Here is a 19,762-nt window from a genome sequence, read left to right as displayed (position 1 = left end):
AGAAGAGCAAATGAGGAAGAATATGAATATGAACACAAGTGCTGAACAAGCATTTACTACAGGTCAAAAGGGGAAAGGAAAAACTCAGCCAAAGAGTTTTTCCTTTGGCTGAGGAATGCTGTTGAACATCTTAAGTATCAGGAACTTGTTGCTCTCTTGCTACAAGAAGAGAAAATGAGGAAGAATATGAATATGAACACAAGTGCTGAACAAGCATTTACTACAGGTCAAAAGGGGAAAGGAAAAACTCAGCCAAAGAGTTCAAATCAGAATTCAGGTGATGGTGGTTCATCTCAGGATACCAAGAAAGGTGATGGACAACCCAAGAAGAAGGGCAAATGTCATTACTGTAAGAAGCCAGGTCACTACATCACTGAATGTAGGAAGAGGATTGCCAAAGAGAAGGCAAAGGAAGCTGGGATGTCTGTTAATGATGCTTCTAAAGCTCCTCCAGAGACTGCTTCTTTTGTTGAGGACAGGGATTACTGTTTTTATACATGCAGCTATGATGCCTCTTGGTCTTCACAGGCACTCAGTATGACAGAGCATGCATGTACTTGGTATTTTGATAGTGGTGCCTCAAAGCATATTACATCTCGCAGGGATTTGTTTAGTCATGTTGGCCCTGCCCCTGTTGGCAAAACTGTTCAGTGTGCCAACAATGCTTCATATCCAGTTCGTGGCATTGGGGAGATTCAGCTCACAGCCATTGATGGTTCCATTCTCCGCCTTACAGATGCCTTATATGTACCAAGGATAAAGAAGAATTTGTTGTCCATTTCTTCTTTAGCACATTGTGGTATGCAAGTCCACTTTGATGATGATAAATGCATGGTCAGAGACAAAGCTAATGCTTTGACCTTGATGCTCACTGGTACATTATGTCATGGACTTTATCAGTTGGATGCATTTCAGCCAGTGGATCAGTCTGCTTATAATGCATTCACTCTTACTCCAGCTATGGTTGATGCGGAGTTATGGCATGCTTGCATGGGGCATGTAAATTTTGGTAGTCTTATGCTTATGCAGTGACATAACATGTTTACAGATCTACCTCTCATGGAGAAGCCTCCAGATCACATTTGTGAAGGATGTATTTTGGGAAAAAAACATAGGTTTTCCTTCCCACGTGATCAGGCTCTACGAGCAACTGCAAAGTTGCAGCTTATACACAGTGATCTTTGTGGTCCCATGCAGACGAAGTCATTAGGTGGTTGCTTCTATTTTGCAACATTTATTGATGACTTCTCTCGTATATGCTGGGTCTATCCTTTGACACAGAAATCACAGGTATATGATGCATTTTTGGCCTTTGTAGCACTTGCTGAGACAGAGTCAGGATGCAAGGTCAAGACTCTCCGTTCTGACCGAGGGGGGGAATATATGTCACACATGCTGAATTCCTTTCTTGGGAGTAGAGGTATAAAACATCAGTATACTACTCCTTATACTCCACAGCAGAATGGGGTTGCAGAAAGGAAGAATCGGTCACTCATGGAGATGGCCAGATGTATGCTAAAGGCAAAAAGGCTACCACATATCTTTTGGGTGGAAGCTGTCATGTGTGCTTGTCATATTTTGAATCGATGTCCTACAAAGGCATTGGTTTCTATTACTCCTTTTGAGGCTTGGCATGGCCGTAAGCCTTCTGTATCACATTTTCGTATCTTTGGGTGTCTTGCATATGCACACATACCCAAAGAGTTGAGGAGGAAGTTGGATGATAAAGCCACAAAATGCATTTTTGTTGGGTATAGCCGTGAGAGCAAGGGCTACCGGTTATATGACCCACTATCTAGGAAGATATTCACTAGTCGGGATGTGATTTTTGATGAAAAATCAGAAATATCCATGGCTGGTTATGATGCAAAACAGGCTGAAAATGATGTGTTTGAAGGTCTACTACCTATGGAGTTTCATTCCACAGTTGGTGATCCAACTCATGAGGGTACAGGACAGCCAGCAAACGATGAAGGTGGTGCAGAAATTCAGCAACAAATTGAGCCAGAAGCTGAACCAAATATGGGGCAGCAGGCACCACAGGTCAGACACATACCTAGATGGTATTTGAGGACATTACTAGACAGCCATTTAGAGGGTCCTCTTGTTGGTCGTACTCGTAGGGAGACACGGACCAATGAGCATGCACACATCATGGATTTGAATCTGGTTATGGCAGCCAGTTTACAGGATGATGATGAGCCTGATTCATTTGTGGATGCACGAGACAATGTGCATTGGAACAAAGCCATGCAGGATGAGCTTGATTCTATTAAAAGGAATCAAACATGGGATTTGGTTGATCTGCCCAAAGGCAAGAAAGCAATTGGTACTAAGTGGGTCTATAAGTTGAAAAGACATGCAGATGGATCCATTGAGAGGTACAAAGCCCGTCTAGTTGCAAAGGGCTATGCACAAAAGAAGGGCATTGATTATGAGGAGACATTTGCTCCTACATCCCGTATGTTGACACTTAGGTGTGTCATTGCATTGGCTGCACATCGTGGTTGGGTTGTTCACCAGTTGGACATAAAGACTGCATTCCTACATGGGGACCTCGAGGAGGAAGTTTATGTATATCAGCCCATGGGTTTTGCAGAACATGGTCATGAGGGGAAAGTATGCAAGCTGAAAAAGGCCTTGTATGGTTTGAAACAAGCTCCACGAGCTTGGTATGCAAAAATAGATGCTTTCCTACTCACTCAGGGATTTGTGAACAGTCCATCAAAAGCCACTCTGTATGTAAAGAAAGAAGAGACAGATCTGCTGGTCATCAGTCTTTATGTAGATGATCTCTTGCTCATGGGATCAAATGATGACAAAATTGCAGCTTTTAAAGAGATACTGCAACAGACATTTGACATGTCTGACTTGGGGCTTGTACACTACTGTTTGGGCATACAGTTTGTGCAGGATAACAGAGGCATTGGGTTGTTGCAATCACGGTATGTTGCTAAACTTTTGGAGAAGTTTAAATTTCAGGATTGCAAGCCTATTAGTACTCCTATGGAGCCTGGGATGAAACTGTCACTACAAGATGACAGTATTTCCTTTGATGCCACTACATATGCTCAGGCTGTTGGGTGCCTTATTTACTTGTGTAATACAAGGCCAGATATTCAGTATGCAGTCTCTGAGTTGAGCAGATTCATGCACAGCCCGCGGTTGTCACATTGGCAAGCTGTGAAGCGTGTATTCTGTTATTTGCAGGGTACCTTGTCTCTTGGATTGCTTTATCCTGAGGGGGTGACATGCAGTTATACGCTTACAGTGATTCAGATTGGGCTGGTGATTTTGATACCAGACATTCCACTAGTGGAAATTGTTTCTTTCTTGGCTCTTCATGCATTTCTTGGCTAAGCAAGAAACAGACCACAGTGGCCACTTCGTCTTGTGAGGCAGAGTACAGAGCAGCCTACACTACTACTGTTGAGTGTGTTTGGCTGCGTCGTCTCATGACTGATATGGATATTTCCTACACCTATCTATACTGATAGTCAAAGTGCCATTGCTGTGGCCAGGAATCCTGTGTTTCATGCTCGCATGAAACACATTGAGATTCACTATCATTTTGTTCGGGAGAGACTCCAGGCAGGAGATATCAGTCTGATCTACTGTCCTACAAATCAGAATGTGGCAGACATCTTCACCAAGGCATTACCACGTCCGAAATTCGAAGCATTCCGCACTGCTTTGAATTTGTTTCCTTTTGGTGGATGATGTACAGTGATCACATATCACTCCAGGGGGGTTTGTTGGGTTTTATGCTGTGTATGCACCCAGAGGAGTGCTAGTGATCATCAGTAGATTACTGGGGCACTTTTTACTTCAGTTAGTGGAGGTTTTTTCCCCCAGTTTAGCTTAGGTTCACTTATAAGCAGTTTATAAGTGTTTTGGTCCACCCGGCACATTTTATGGCCGGACATGTGAACACATCTCTTTAGGTCACTTATTATGTGGCTATTGTACTTCATATTTTTATCATCTGGATATACAGCAGTCGTGTTCTCTCTCTGTTGCTCTCCACGCCTGTTTGCAGCATCTCCAAACCCTAGCCCTAACACTCCATAGACCTTCACCCCAGAGGATGGATTTGTCATGCACCCATGCTATATGGATGTACAGATGTCTCACGCTATGAGAGTGACTATTGGTGAGATCAGAGTTTCCTCACTCTGGAGATTGAGGCAGGAAGAGTAGCACGCACCCCTAGAGAGGACAGAGTATGCAAATTATGCCACAGAGAGGTAGAGACAGAGGAGCATTACATATGCCCTGTATATTATGAGATCAGAGGGAGATACCACTGCTTGTTCAGAGAGGTTTTTGGCCCACTTAGCCAGGTGATAGAGTATCCTAATTAGAGATGCTTAGGCCTTTTCCTCTTTGAGCTACACTGACATAGAGAGAGGCTTCTACAGGTGCAGAGCAAGAGATCCCAGCCACAAATCACTAGCTTCATCATGTCTATCAGCAAGCCACACCCCCCTCCCCCTATTTCATCTACCTCTTGACGAGGGCTCACACTACAGAGAGCCTCGGAGATCAGCACTGCCAGGAGACCGCGATTACCCGGACGCAAACCACCACTACTCCATCAGGCCCAATCTGCCCAGATCCAAGCACAATACACAGAGCTATGGAGGAGGAGAGAGTCCAGAGGCTACACCAGGGCACAACAAATGTGAGTCCTCCTCGCCCCATGCCCCATGTATGATGTACTACACCCTACCATCTCCACTGGGTGGAATTAGTAGTATACCACCTATCATGATTGTACATCTATAGCATGCTAGACAATGACTGCATAGTGAGCTACATATGACTAGGATTAGCTTTTCATTTCAGTTTTCTTTCCATGATACTCAGGACATGGACATGTTGTATACAAATTTGTCTCATAGGCCAATCTGGCCTTCCGTAGACGTTAATATATCTTTTCTTTTTCTTTTCTCAAGCTCTCAACTTTCAAGATCCCTCCCTCCGGAGCCCGCCCTCTAGGGCATAAGCTCTCTCTCTCTCTCTCTCTCAAGCTCTCTCTCTCTCTCTCAAGCTCTCTCTCTTTAGACTTTGCCGATGAGGTCCGGAGGAAAGGAAAGCATGAGGCTTTTGCCTTATATACCACCACCACTGAGAAACCTACCGCTAATTCGAGGTCATGGAAATGGACATGCAACTTTTGTGGAAAGGGTTACACAAGTAGCGCCACTAGGCTCCTTGCACGTGTGTCCAAGCTTGGTGGGAAAGTTGTGCAATGCAAGGAGATTCCTCAAGAAATTGCCAAGTACTCGCTCATCCGCAACCAAGGCAAAGGTGGACGTGGAGGAGCTTCCATGTCTGGTATCTCCGCATCCCTGAGTCCGTCCCCCATCCCATCCGGCTCTGAATCTAGCTCCCTCTGTTCCAACTTCCAATCAAAGAGGCCAAGGGAGGAGAGTTCTCCAGCAATGCACGCACGGTCATCGATTGCGATCTCTTCTTCTTCGGAACTATTACTATGGGTGACAACCAAGTCACCTTATCTACTGGATAAATAAATCCCACCTTTAAGAGTTTGTCAATCTCTTCCTTGACCTGTTTTGCATAATTAGGGTCCATCCGGTATCTCTGCTCCTTGACTGGAACAGCATCTTCCTTAAGATTGATATGATGTTGATAAAATTGAGGATCGACCCCCTTCATATCTTTGTAATCTAAGCAAACACAACCACATATGATTTTAATAACACATGGAGTTTCTTTTTAAATTCTAGATCCACTGGACTACTAATCCGTACCATCTTCGGATCCTTCTCATCTCCCAAATTCATGTCCTCCACACCATCTTCCTTAACTCGATGGGAGTGCTTCATTTCTTTCTCATGTGCTTCCTTTGTTGCCACTAGAGCCTTGATTTCTCCCGGCACGCCCGCTTCATCCAAGAGGCCGGCTTGGAGCACTAGTGATGTATGCAAATCGCTAGTTGGGGTATATTGAGACACAATCCGGTCCACATCCACCTCAAACATTGAGATCAGATCCGGATTCTCAGTGACAATCTATTCATCCTCATTAATATCTACATCCTTTAACCAATTCAGGCCTTCAACACATATCAGGTGGACTAACTACTGTAGCATATCTCTCGCCGCCACCTGTACCCAGACCTCCTTCATTGGGTTCCGAATTGTAATCTGATCAGTTGCCCAGTTACGCTTGATTTTTGCTTGCCGCAACCAAGGTCTACCCAACAACATTGAGTAAGATTCGGAGATCCCCTCCATCTTTAACACAATAAATGCTACTGGAATCACATCCTGCTATCTAGATATCTGTACTTCGAATTAGACCAAGAGGTTTCACTCTTCACTAGTCAACCATTCCGATTTGACATGGGGTCGGCTCCAACTTCCAATCCTTAATTCACAATTCCCTACGGCGGGTAGCATCCGAAATAATGTTCACTCCTGACCCGCCATCAATGACCACTCCCTTGATGGTCTTTTTTTTCCCCGGGAAAAAGATCCTTCTATTAGTTAATGAAAAAACAGCCACAATGGGCTAGATACAACCCCGTAGGGCTAGATACAAACTCGCCTCGTGGATGGGGCAAAAATCAAGTAATCATAGGGGAAGAGAAACTTCTCCTCCGACTAGCGGCTCTATGAGGAGAAAGTTATCTCATAAGGAGGGGGGGGGGGGGGGGGGGGGGGGGGGGGGGGGGGCACTCCCTTGATGGTCTTGCCATGTATCTAAACTGTAACTTCTGGAACCGCCCCATCCCAATCCACAACTGGCTGCACCTTGAAAGTTGTACTCGCCTCTTCCTCTTCTTTGTTCTTTTCCTATCGTGATGTGCTTTAGCAACCTAATATGTATTATCCATAAGCTTTCGGATCAACTGTGTTCGATAATTAGGCACAAAGAACAACAATTGATCCAACGTCATATTGAGCTTCATGTCTTTAACATCTTCCCACAGATCATACTCAGCATTGGACTTATCATCACCCCCAGGCTTCACCTTCTTTTCACTTTTCTGGACCGAGGTATCCTCCCCTATTTTACTTTTCTATGTTGGGGTATCCTCCCCCTATTTTGTGAAGCATCCTACTTCCAACTACTTCGGTACTACCGACTTTCCTTTCGGATGAACACCATCCAACTGGATTTCCTTCACACATCTGGTCTGTACTGGTGCTCTTTGGCCTTCCACAACCTTACTGCTTTCTTCCTAGATTACGGATTCTTTTGGTACTACCCAAAACTGTTGTGCATTCTTCTATCCTCCGGGCTACTCTAAACTGGAAGCGACAGAATTGCTTCTTAGACCTTTTTCTTGTTTCTGCCGAGTCGGACCATTCGCATCCTCCTTCGCCTAGGAAGGGATCTATTGAGATCATTCCGAACCACCCCTTGTGCTTCTTGCACTAACTTAGTAACCTGGTCTCGAACACATCGTTGTTCCGCCCAATCCGCACGCCTCTCCTTTGTCCTTGGTACGTCCTGGCTCCTTTCTTCCATCACAGGTCCTTGAGACTGTGTGACTGCCAATACAACCTTTGGTGGAATAACTTCACCTGGTAATGGCTAGATCTGGACCTTAATTGCTAGGGCCTTCGAGGTAGACCCCTCTGCCTGATTCTATTGTAACTCCATTTAATGGCACTGCCAAACCAGACATTCAGACTTCGAGTGCCGAGGGGCCTTTACAATAATAACATTGAAAAGCGTCTGTGGGTATTTCCCCTGGTCTACCTCACGCCCATATGGACGATACGGTGGTGGATCGGTGCTTATTGGATTAATAGGAGTCACTTGCTACACTCGAATTGCTGGTTGTGCTGGCTCCGTGGCTCATTGTGGACAATGAACTCGGCTATTATACTGACAAGCCTCGATAACATAAGTAGTGGTTTGGCATATTGCGTATGGGGTTAACTTACAATCTTCCTTCGTATGATCTTGATTGGAGCACTTGGTACACCAAATATCCGATCGGACTCCGGATCCAGTTCCTCTTGCACTTCCTCCAGTGAACTTTGCCAATAGTGCCAACAATCGATCTTCGACTTTCTTGTCCAGGTTCTAGCTTTTCTTCTTCCAGTTCTAGTGCGTTGAATCTGCATCCGAAGTGTCCTCCACTTACTGGTCCGAATCCAAGGAATCCGTATCCTTCTTGTACTTTCCCTTCTTAGGAGTCTTTTCTGTCAAACTGTGTTCAAAACGCTTGGTAGCCTCCACTAATGCTTCAAAACCACCCACTATGATGTCCACTAAGGCGACAACTGGTTTTAACTTTTTTTGCAATCTGCATACAAACCACTCCCCCATCAAGGCTTCAGTTGGCCAATCCGCGTTTTCTACCCTACTCCGGAGAGTGCGAAACTTATCTACATTATCTTCTACTGGTAAACTCTTTTGCTCTAGAGTCTAGCCGACAAGCTTATCCAGTACCTGCGAGAACGTCTTGTCTTTTTGGAAGCGATGAAGGAAGTACCGAGACTGGCGAAAAGAAGTCCGGGAACTAACAAATTCCATGCTCGTACAACCCCATCGGGGATTCCTATTTATTGTAAGAATCCTCTTCAATGAAGGTCTCCTTCCACGTGTCTTATGCATCCACATCAGCCTCCCTTGGACGGCCTTCATCAGTTGGCTCAGTAAGTTGAGCACGCTCCATACGAGGTTCCTAACATCGCCCGCAGTCAGTCATGCGCTCCACCGCCTTTAGTGGTCATAACCTCGCTCCTGATTGGTATGCGGATCAAAAAACTGACAGAAATCCTCAAACCACATAAGACAGGGAATGGCACCAAAATGAAATTGCTAATGATAGCTCAACCCTTTAGAAAGATGAATAGTGTTGAATTCGTTAGGAGGACTCGATATAGGGGCCACAATGTGGTAAATTAATAAAACGTTTCCAGTCTCCTAAAGACTCTTAACGATTCCCCACTTGGTTGGGAGAGGTAATCCCTCAACCAACGACAAGTCCATGAAAATGGAACAACATCTAAAGCAAATCTCAGAGAAACACGGGAGAATCAAGCGCAATAGGATCGCTAAAAGCGTCGGCAGATAACCAACACATACGGTTTAACATGTTAATACATTACAATCAACTGATACCATAAACAAATATCAATATATACCAGACATCTATAAGATATCAGTGATGGCATAACATATCTATGTATTCTTGTAAAAGCTCTCTCTGACTACTGTTGATTTTCATTACATTGTGCGCCTTGCGCTATAAGATAATTGGAAAAGATACAAAGCAACACGTACGGTTTCAATATGCCGTTGATATCTAAGCGCAAGAATAATGACTAAGTTTTAATACTATTAGGGTAATACTATGGATTAACAGACATGTGGCTATGTGGATTTGATAGACAAGTATAAACCTGATTTCAAAGACAATTGATGCAGTTAACTAAATTCTTCCTCATTTATTTCCAAGAGTGGAAATGTCCAAAGTGGGGAGGAATGTTATGTACCTCGCATTAACCCTAGGGGCTAGGGACTAATCCAACAGGGTTAGGGAAGCCCTAGGATTAGGGAAAGCAAGCGGATTCATGTGGCTAGGGTTCAAATTTAAAAAATCCAAGGTTATTGGCTATTTATGATTGGACTGTTATTTATAGCAGCAATAAGCACTATATAATTGAGTCTTAGGTTATTATCAATTCATTGTGGTCTGGACCTGGACCAAGAGGCTTACACCTACCATGGACATGGCAAATCACGGGTAGTCTTGTCAAGTGGGCAGGCACCGGTGATATGGGATGCCCGGACTAACAAGCACGGACTCGTGGAAGTGGAACCTTGGCCCTTAGCTCGGGGGAGGTTTGCAACCACGAACCTACGGTTGGGTGGTGAGCTTGCTTGCGCCTCGGTTTCTCGAATCTTGTTTATGCATGTGTATTAGTAATCCTTGGGAGGAGTCTCTCAAGGTTGGAGAGCCCTCAGATTAGGGGGAAGGCTACAGGCACGTTCCACGTGGCTAGGGTTCATTATTATTTATAATCCATGATTACTTGCTATTTATGAGACTGATGGTTATTTATAGCGACCGTAGTCACTATAAAAGTGACTTATGGGTTCTTGTGTTGTGAGACTGTCATACTTGACAAATGGTATGTGCCTAGACTAGAGAAGTCTTACTCTTGCCATGGACATTGTGGTTCATAGGCAATCTTGCCAATGGTCCCTTAGGACAGACTCTGATACCAACTGCGAAGCTCCCTTCTTAAGATCACCTAATAAACAAGCTAAACAGACAAAGTTAGAACACTCACAAGGGCGCAGGAAAACTGACCTCCCAATCGTAGATTCTGTCCGAAATCTCCTCCGAGCCAAGGGCTAAGGTTCCACTCCCCACACGTCAAGCCAATCAATCTTGGCATCCCATTAGAAAGTCAGTGAATGATTATTCGAGTCTGACAATTCCTTTCACGAACCTTCTCAGAGGACACGAATGAAAGTCCAATAGTCCTATTACCTAGAATGACAAGCTTGATGAGGCTTCTCATACTCTCAAGCTCAAGGTGAAGGAAGCACCTATTTTGGCCTTACTAGATCCTAGCCAACTATTTGTAGTTGAGACTGACGTGGCAGTGATTACGCAATAGTGGCTACCATGTTCCAGCGAGGCTGACCTATGGCCTTTGAAAGCAAGAAGCTTGATGATAGCCAAGTCAAGTGGCATACCCAAGAGAAAGAATGGTTTTGTGATAGACCTAAGTTGAGACTCGAGAGGGAGGAAGGCACGCACGGTCAGTAGAGCTTCTGCAGGACTTTGATATGGAGATTCAGTTAGTTTGAACCACATTGCAGATGCTTTGAGTTGGATTGGGGAGGCGAATCTTTTGAGTTTCACCGCGATTAGTGCTGACTTGTATGATTACTTGAGAGGGCTGTGTCGAACCGATGGGCATTTCAATCGGTATTGGCAGCACATTCAGGCAAGGAGCTCCACAATTTTAGACCAAGACTCACGAGTCATACCACCTATTTGGGTGGCTCATAGTCAGAACTTAATGCGGAACGGGTTATTGTTCCAGGATGACAAAGTCTGTGTATTAGATTGTGCTGAGATTCGAAAAATGATCCTTTATGAATGTCATGACTCTCCTACAGTAGGTCATCCGGGGATACAACAGACATATGATTTGGTAAAATGGACATTAACTGGCCTAAGATGAAGACAAAAGTCCAAAACTATGTGGTGAAATGTCATCAATGTAGGTGAATAAGGCTGAATTGGAGGGTTGTTACATCCTCTAGAGATTTTATTGTCGGATTGCCACGGACCAGCACAGGACATGATGTCATTTGGGTGGTGGCAGACAGACTGACAAAGATGGCAAGGTTTTAACTTTTTACCTACAAGGTCAACTATTAGAGAAACTCATTTGGTGCAACAATTTGTTAGAGCAGCTTTTCACGTTGTATGGATTGCCTTGTAACATAGTGAGTGATAGGGATTCAAAGTTTTCTAGACACTTGTCGTCTCACAGCTAGTTTTCCATAAATTGGAGGCTACGTTGCGTATGAGTTCCTTTGATCACCCTCAATCCAATGGGTAGATGGAGAAAATGAATCAGGTTCTAGACAATATGATTCGTGCATATGTCTCCACGCGACCATTTGATTGGGAGAGGTACATCCCAATGGTTAAGTTTGCCTACAATAGTGCTAAGCAGGCTGCAGTCGGTTACAATCCATTTATGTTGATGTACCGTTACCAACCTAGATTTTTGGTACCTATGTCAAGACTCAGGGGTATTAAGATTGATGCGGCTAGAGATTTCTTAGAAGCGATATGCAGGAGATGCTAGTCAATGCATAGGAATCTATCATAAGTGCTCAGGATAGAGCACGGTTTTATGCTTAAGTGACTTATGGATTATTGTGTTGTGAGATTGTCATACTTGACAAATGGTCTTTGCCTCGACCACAATAGTCTTACTCCTGCCTTGGACATGGTTCAAGGGCAGTCTTGCCGAGGGTCCCTTGGGACACGCTCTCGTGGCATGGGATGCCAGGGCTAACTGGCTTGGCCTGTGGGGAGTGGAACCTTAGCCCTGGGCTCGGCGGTGATTCCAGACGGAATCTATGGTTGGGAGGTGAGTTTGCCTACATCCTTCTATGTGTTCTAACTTTGTGTGTTTAGCTTGATCTTAAGGAGGGAGCTTCACAGAGACACAGAGAGAGAGAGAGAGAGAGAGAGAGAGAGAGAGAGAGAGTTGGGAGGTATTAACATCTTCAAGGCACCGAAACATCCCATGAGACTAATGATGATACAATATTTGCGAGTACTGTGGTGGGAGATGCATAGGGGTATACCCTATAACCTAAACAAAGCATAATGTAAACGAAAAATAGGTGGAAACTGTCCAGCGTCGTCTAGCCCAGCTGGAAAGCAAGTTCAAACCCCCTGCCTGCAATTGTTGGACAGGATGTTGCCTACCACTAATATATATGGTTACACATTAAAAAAATTGCTTTTAAAAAGTTGAGAATTCTCAAGTGCACCAAGAAGACAGTGATGGACATTGAAGGCACACTATGTCAAAGCTTGACATGGTTACAAAGCTCAAGACCTTGTCCAGTAACAGAAATGAGGGAGCGCATAATATCAAAACGGTCCTCTGTTCCCGAGGAGAGTGTGGGGGTGTGGGGTCACATGGAGGGCAGGTCGATCTCAAGGTCAGGAAGGCTCTCGAGCTCAGGGCTGTCCAATACTCTAGAAGAAAGATGCTAGTGTCTGAAACTAGCTGTGTTCTTCTGGCCTCCTCTTGCCCTTCTCACATCACTCGGTGTCTCTATATTTCACGTAGAGAGAGTGCCACACACCTTTGTTCCTCAGAATCTATGGCTCAACAAAGATGACCAAATCCCTCTCTGAAGGTACTGAAATAGTGGCAATGGATCTATAGAGAGGCCATGTGCTGTCTTCTGTTCAATTGCTCTTTGCATACCAACAATTGTCAAAACCCCTTGTGATGCATGATGCATGGATGAGGAGAGGGCTAGCCATGGGAGTCATTGGCTACCCTGTGTAACCTTTGTATGTAAGTAACCAAATGAAGCATCTATGTGGAGAGAGCAGGCTGCAAATTCCAGAATGATGTGGTGCCAAATGAGGGGTTTGATGTGTATGAGTTGTGGGAGCATCGTGACTTCTAGTCTCGCAATTGAATTCCAATCGCATGATGTGAGCTGTACAGCCCAAAATGGTGCTCCATACATGACTCCTGGTCTAACTGGTGAATCAAAGAGAAGGGACCCACTTTGGACATGCTAGAAGTGTGATTGGAAGCATAGCCTCTCCAAGTGTGCTAGTAATGCATACCCCCCTTAACTAATCTCACTTCTACTGCTGCTTTCATGAGGAGTTTTGGGCTTGAGAACACCCTCACTACTTCCATGTCTAGGCCTTCAAATGTGAAAGTGTCTTTATGCAGCCCCTGATAGTTCATGTGAAGGCTATGACCTTCACCTCGCCAAAGGTTAACATGCAAGACCTACTTCTTACAGAAAGAGAGTAATGCACCCAAGTGTGTCTCTATAGCCCTTCTGTTGTGTGTGCCAGTAGAGCTATGTCATCTGCATAGAATAGAATAAAGACTGCAGTCTCAGACGAATTGGGGTACTTGCCAATCAACGAAATCTGCCACCTCATCTATATAGAGCCCAAACAGGGTGGAGGAGAAGGACAGCCTGGCTTTACCCAAGTCATGCTCCAGATTGGCTCTCAAAGTCCCTGTTTTGTGCCTACACGACCAATGGTCTGCTAATATATACTCATTGGAAAATGGACTCATTGAAAAGCTTGGTTAGGATTGGAGTGAGCAAAGCCAAAGGAGAGTTACAAATAGAGAGAAAGAAAGAATGAATGATATATTGACATCTTCCAAAAACCCAATGGGTCTATGAGACCAAACATAATTACAAAATCTCCAAGAAAATACTGACCCGTGAGAACCCTGAAAAAGAAACTACATATGCTATGAAAGTTTGTTCTATGAGCCCAAACAAAATTACAATATCTTTCCACTTTACAGTCACAAAGAATTTTTTCAATGCAGTGACATGTTTTGTACGAACCTTTGACTGAGATAAAGACATCTTTCTCTCCGGCTGTGGAGGAATCAAACAAACCAGTTCCCATTTCAATCTCATCCACATTTCCTGAATCTGTAGCATCTTCTTCCGCCACAAGTGATGTTGTGAGATTCAACACAGGAAAGTTGAGTAACTTTGATATCAAATTAAAAACCGCAATGGATACTCCAACAGCAGCCAGCTCCACAGAACCTTCAGGAAGCCAATAAAGCATAGAGAATCAAAACGCCGTGGAGACTTCACCCTTACTTCAAACCTCACCTTTGAAAAGCCACGTTAAAGTCCTGACACTACCCTTACATTCACAATGAGCAGTTAGGTGTTTTAAAACATAGTTCGTGTTCACAAGGCAAAGAGAACAAAACAGCTACATTTGAATGTACTGGGATATGAATGTAAAATCAAGAAGTAAAAGAATTAAAGATATGTACGTAATCATATGTAACATGGGTGCTTGCGGAAGCGTGTTTATGATTAATTAGTTGCGGTTAGCCCCTAATCAGAGACTTAAACCCGTGCACAACAAACTGCTTCTTCTTCATACTCAATACACAGTAGAGATGTTGGCATCCACAGGATCACACATGGAGCTATGGAGGATGAAGTATCATCATCATGGTGAAGTGTGTAAGAGAGAGAGAGAGAGAAAGCTGTATTAACGTCTACTAGAGGCCGAACTCGACCTATGAGACTTTCATAATTTATTTCATGTTCATTTTGTCCTCTTTTTTTCTCGACATCCAAAAGACATTGACAGTTGTACATTGATTTGTACTGAGCTAGTGGGGGGGTGTGATGGATGGAGCACTACTGCTAGAGGCTCAATATGCAACCTATATGCGTAGGGTCTTCAAAAGACCCAATGGGTCTATGAGACCAAAAGTGATACAATAGTGTCCATGTAATCTCATCATGGTACAAAGAAAACAAAGCCTAGAGCTATGAGCTGGGAATGTCAAATCCGAGCCATATGATACAAAGTGGGACCATCATCATCATACAACCTATGGAGCTAGCCCCCCGGTAGGGGGAGATAAAGAGAGTAGAGCTCAAGTATGAAAGAGAGATTGCACAACTTGAATGGTACTCATCTATATGAATAAAGGACCCAAGTACATGCTTTTGTAGACACCAAGGCCTTAGTCTTTTGACCCTAAATAAGAGGATGTTCACACCTAGTGTGTTCACACCACAAAGGACACTAGACTCCATACTAACTCCAAAATATCCAACAAACCCCCCTTCGGAGTGATGGTGGAGTTGCATACATTTTCTTCAATAGTCCCATACACCAACACAAGCAAGGACACAAGACGTGTTCCCCACTTTAAACACAAAGGCCAGTGAGCGTGGCTCAGAGTCCAGTGAGTGTGGCACAAAAAGCCCAGAGGCTCAACAAGCAAGGCTCAGAGGCTTAACAAGCATGGTCTTATTGGAATTATGGTTTAGCTTTTGATAAATCTTTAACCTTTGTGGTGGGTGCTTTTACAAGGTGTAAAAGGACTAGATAAGCTAGTCAATTTTAGGAGTCTAGGTGGAAGGGAGTCACATGGCATGGGTCAAGTTGGCATCCTATTTGGGGAGAGTTAGGAGGTGCCTTAGATGCTCTTAAGGGGCATTATACATTATTGGTGATGAGGCGCCCTCTTCTCATCCTCCCTATATAATGAGAGCTCCAGATAACCTTGTATAACTCTTGTATTAGCACTTGGATAAAAGGGCTATGTGCCTAGTCTTTTGTGGACTACCTCTTGTGTCTATTTGAGTTATTATGTTGCTTAACATACTTATGTAGTTGTTGTTGATTTGTGGTGAATCTCCAATAGTCTGGACGATAGACTCAGAGGTCAAGTCATGCCTCGGGTAACAAAGACAACCTACATCGGCATACCAAAACAACCCCCCCTTTTCCTTTTGCCTAAAGCAAGGGAAAAAAGGATATGATGGAGAGGAGCCTTTTATAGAAATAAGGCCTTACAAAATCCAAAAGAATCCAAAAATAAATAACTCAAATTTTGGGAGACTTCCCAAGCAAAGAATCCTCGACTCAAACATGACAGAAAATAGATAATTATGGAAAGATTAAGATCTCCCCTTGATGCTAGTGTAGATTCTTTTGTGTCTTCATTGCCACATGATGGAGACTTGAGTCTGGAGCTCAAGCATGAACATAGAAGTTGTTGAAGAAGATCCCATGGCGGAAAAGATGGATGCTGTGGAGACATGGATCTCATATGTAGTGTAGAAGAGGTAGTGTAGAAGAGCTCAAAAGCCAAGCACATGAAGGTGTCCATGTGAACAGCAGCTTACAAGCTTTGATGAAAACACCTCATAATCGCATGAATAAATAAAAATATCTTATCTCCAAAAAAAATTTAAAAAACATGTTGAAGCTGCATTTTTTTATTTTTTGTTTTGTTGATGAAGAGCACGTTGTGACCACGTGGTGGCATTTTCGCACTGCAACAATTGTAGGTTGTAGGTGCTATGTTACATTCATTGATAATCACACTAGGAAATTGTGGGTTTACTTCATGAAGAAGAAAAGTGAGGTGTCTACTCACCTTCAGAGATTTGAAGCCTTGATTGAGAAGAGAAAAGGTATGTAGATCAAGTACCTAAGATCGGATGGTGGGAGAAAATATTTCTTCAACGAGTTCAGTGTTTTCTTGAGAAGGAAGGGAATCAAGAGGCAATTCACATGTACGTACACTTGCAATAGAATGGTGTTGCCAACAGAAAGAAAAAACATACACATTATAGAAGTTGCTATCTCTAAAAAGAATATACAAGATTTTATTTTTAGACTGAAGTAGTAACAACTGTTATTTACATTATGAACATGGCCCCCACTGTAGTTGTTCATGGAATGACACCTGCACATAAGTTTACAACCAAATGTGTCTCACTTGAGATATTTGGATATATTGCATATGTGCATGGTCCTGATGAAGTTCTCGCATATATTGCATATGTGCATGTTCCTAATGAAGTGAGAGCTAAGGCGGTTATGCTTTGGAGTAGAAAGGTTTTAGATGCTATAACCCTACCACTCGTGAGATGCCAGTAAGCAGAGATGTTAGTCTTTAATGAGATGAGTAGGTGGTATATGCACTAGTGAGGTGTAGACAACGGACCGCGGCGACGGAGACTCTAAGGCGGCGGAGCTCGCAAAGACGAAAACACAATGATGATGTAGCTAGCTAAGATTTTAGAGCCACGAAGATGAAAACGCAAATGTTGTTGATGATGATAATAGTTATAGCATCAAAATGCAAGGCTTCACACGTAGAAAATAAAGGATGATAATGACAATGGCAATCCAAGCTCTAATACCATGTTGGCATCCACAAGATCACACATGAAGCTATGGAGGATGAAATATCGTCATCACGGTGGAGTGTGTAAAAGAGACAAAGAAAGAAAGAAAGAAAGTTAAATTAACGTCTACAGAAGACCCCAAGGGCCTATGAGACCAAAAGTAATACAATGGTACCATGGATATACTGGGCCATGGAAAACTAAAAGAAAAATTAAAATGAAAACATCTGACAGTACATGTGATCAACAGATGATCCTGTGTAGAGTGAGATATATTGTGATCAGCTAATGACAATACCCGCCTCGGCCAGAACCAATCTAATGGTGGAGTGACTATCAGGCCTCTGTGATGGGAGCATGTCATGTCGGCGGAGAACCTCACGAATCTGTCTCTGTGTGGTGGAGGGATCTAATGCTCTGGATCGGGGACATCTGGCTTGCAAAATGGATCGAGCTCACTCGCTAAGAACTCCTCTGGGGCGTGGAGTTAGAGCGTGGGTACGGGTGGTGGGCTCCAATGTCATAGTAGAGGAACTGATGTGGGCAGTGGATTCTGTGTAGATGTGTGTACTGCAAAGAAATCTGTGATGGCTCTGTGTGAGGTGTCTTGTCGAAGCCAGGGCTATCTCTCAGTATGTTGCCTCAACACTACATCCCTGTGTCATCCGAGCTCCATCAAGTACATGCCCAAGCACCTTTGATCCTCAAACTGTATCACCCCTGTGAGTGGTCCGAATCCCTCTTGGAAGAGGCAGTGGAATCTCCCCCATATCTCATAGTAAGCCGGGCAACTAAACATATAATGGGCCTCATCCTCTACTGCTCTTGTGATGCATACTATGGAAGTCCTCTCCTCATGTGGGATATCCTCAGCTCTGCCAGTCTCTACTCTAAGGCGGTGGGAGGAGCTGAAGGGGTGATACAAGTATGATATGTTATCTACTCCTAACTCCATCCAGTCCCATAGTCTGGGTACAATATGTCATACATCCGATCTGAGGATGCCGTAAATGTCTGGAACATGCATCCTGGATCAGAGCGAAAATGTGCCAGCTGCTCCTGGACCTCCTGCTGGTGTCGAGACCGGATGGCCGCGATCTCTCTGTGGTGTAGCCGTGGTGTCTAGTAGCCGGCTAGTCTGGGTCGTCGCCTAGCTCGAATCTCCTCCGCTCGCTGAGATGTCACTCCCAATGTGTGTGGCTGGGCTACTAGTGCCAATCTCTGGAAGAAGTCAGTCAACTAGGACTGTCTTCCTCCGCTATGATGTGCGGGTGTCTGAAGTAAGATCTCCCTGTCGCTGTAGTGCTAGTAGTAGTCTGCCTAGCTGTCTCTGGTCCGATCTCTCCCAGATCTGTCTAAGTGATGTGGTCCCTCTAAAAACCTCAGGATAGCATGCCCTGATCTCTTGCAAAGCACCACACTGGCAAACAAAATGCTCCTCCGTCTCTACCCCCGTCTGGCATAATCTGCAAATGCGCTGCTCGAGGGATGCGTACTGCTCTCCCAGTCTCGATCTCTAGTTGGTGTGATGAGACCCTTAGTCACCCAATGGCTACTCTGGCTCCATGTGATAAGTGTGAATGAGCATTGTTGCATTGTGACAGTCAGAGTGCCATCCACTTGGCAAAGAACCCTGTCTTTCATGCAAAGACGAAGCATGTGGATGTGAAGTATCACTTCATCAGAGAGGTGATAGAGAACAAGCAGATTCAGCTTGTCAAGATTCATACGGATGACAACCCGGCTGATCTGTTGACAAAGAGTTTGCCTCCAGAGCGGTTTGCTCATTGCAGACACTTGATGGGCATTGGATGAGGCCAGTTTCAGCCTTGATATTATTCACATCCGACTTTCTACCTGTAGCAAAATAAGGTTCAAGAATCCAAGACTACAAAGCAATGGGGTGGAGTTTACCATTATACTTACTGAAGCTCACCTTCTTGTGAAGATGAGTTGAGGAAGTCACCGGTACCGCCCTTGCGTCGAGAGCTGCAAGGAAACACTCGTGTTCCTCGTGTCGTCCTTGGTCCTCTTGTGCAGTGGTGCGAGTTGCTACTTCACGGTCTGCGTGCATCCGAAGCTCTAGTTCCTGTAACTGCAATTCAAGCGGAGAACAGGTCTGTTGTGGAGTTGGTTGTGGTAGGAATTGGGGTAGAACCGAAGAGAGGAGGGAAGGAGACATGGGAAGAAGAAGAGGCTGGAAGAGGTAATCGCTTCTCCCGAGCCTCAATCATGGCTTTCTGCTCAAGCAATATCTCCCTATGCTTCATGAGATTCATGAAATTCTGGAACATTGCTTGCATCTGGTCCCCAATGAGAGCAT

General features: G+C 44.2%; 1 protein-coding gene across 2 annotated transcripts in view; it reads right to left on the bottom strand.

The window, feature by feature from the left end:
- Positions 1–19,762, bottom strand: part of LOC147604810 (protein DETOXIFICATION 42-like) — a 39,188-nt gene that overhangs the window by 9,227 nt on the left and 10,199 nt on the right. The window contains exon 5 of one of the 2 annotated variants that reach the window (XM_086795063.1): positions 14,101–14,310. The exons of the other annotated variant lie outside the window; for it this stretch is intronic. Within the exon in view, the coding sequence (XP_086651189.1) occupies positions 14,101–14,310 (210 nt within the window). The remainder of the gene's footprint in view (positions 1–14,100; positions 14,311–19,762) is intronic. 2 annotated transcript variants of the gene reach the window in all.

The sequence above is a fragment of the Cibotium barometz genome, chromosome 61, assembly GCF_041138505.1.
Source record: "Cibotium barometz isolate CiBa-2024 chromosome 61, ASM4113850v1, whole genome shotgun sequence".
NCBI lineage: Eukaryota > Viridiplantae > Streptophyta > Polypodiopsida > Cyatheales > Cibotiaceae > Cibotium > Cibotium barometz.
Note: the sequence above shows the minus strand (reverse complement) of the source record. Positions and strands in the feature narration are given on the sequence as shown.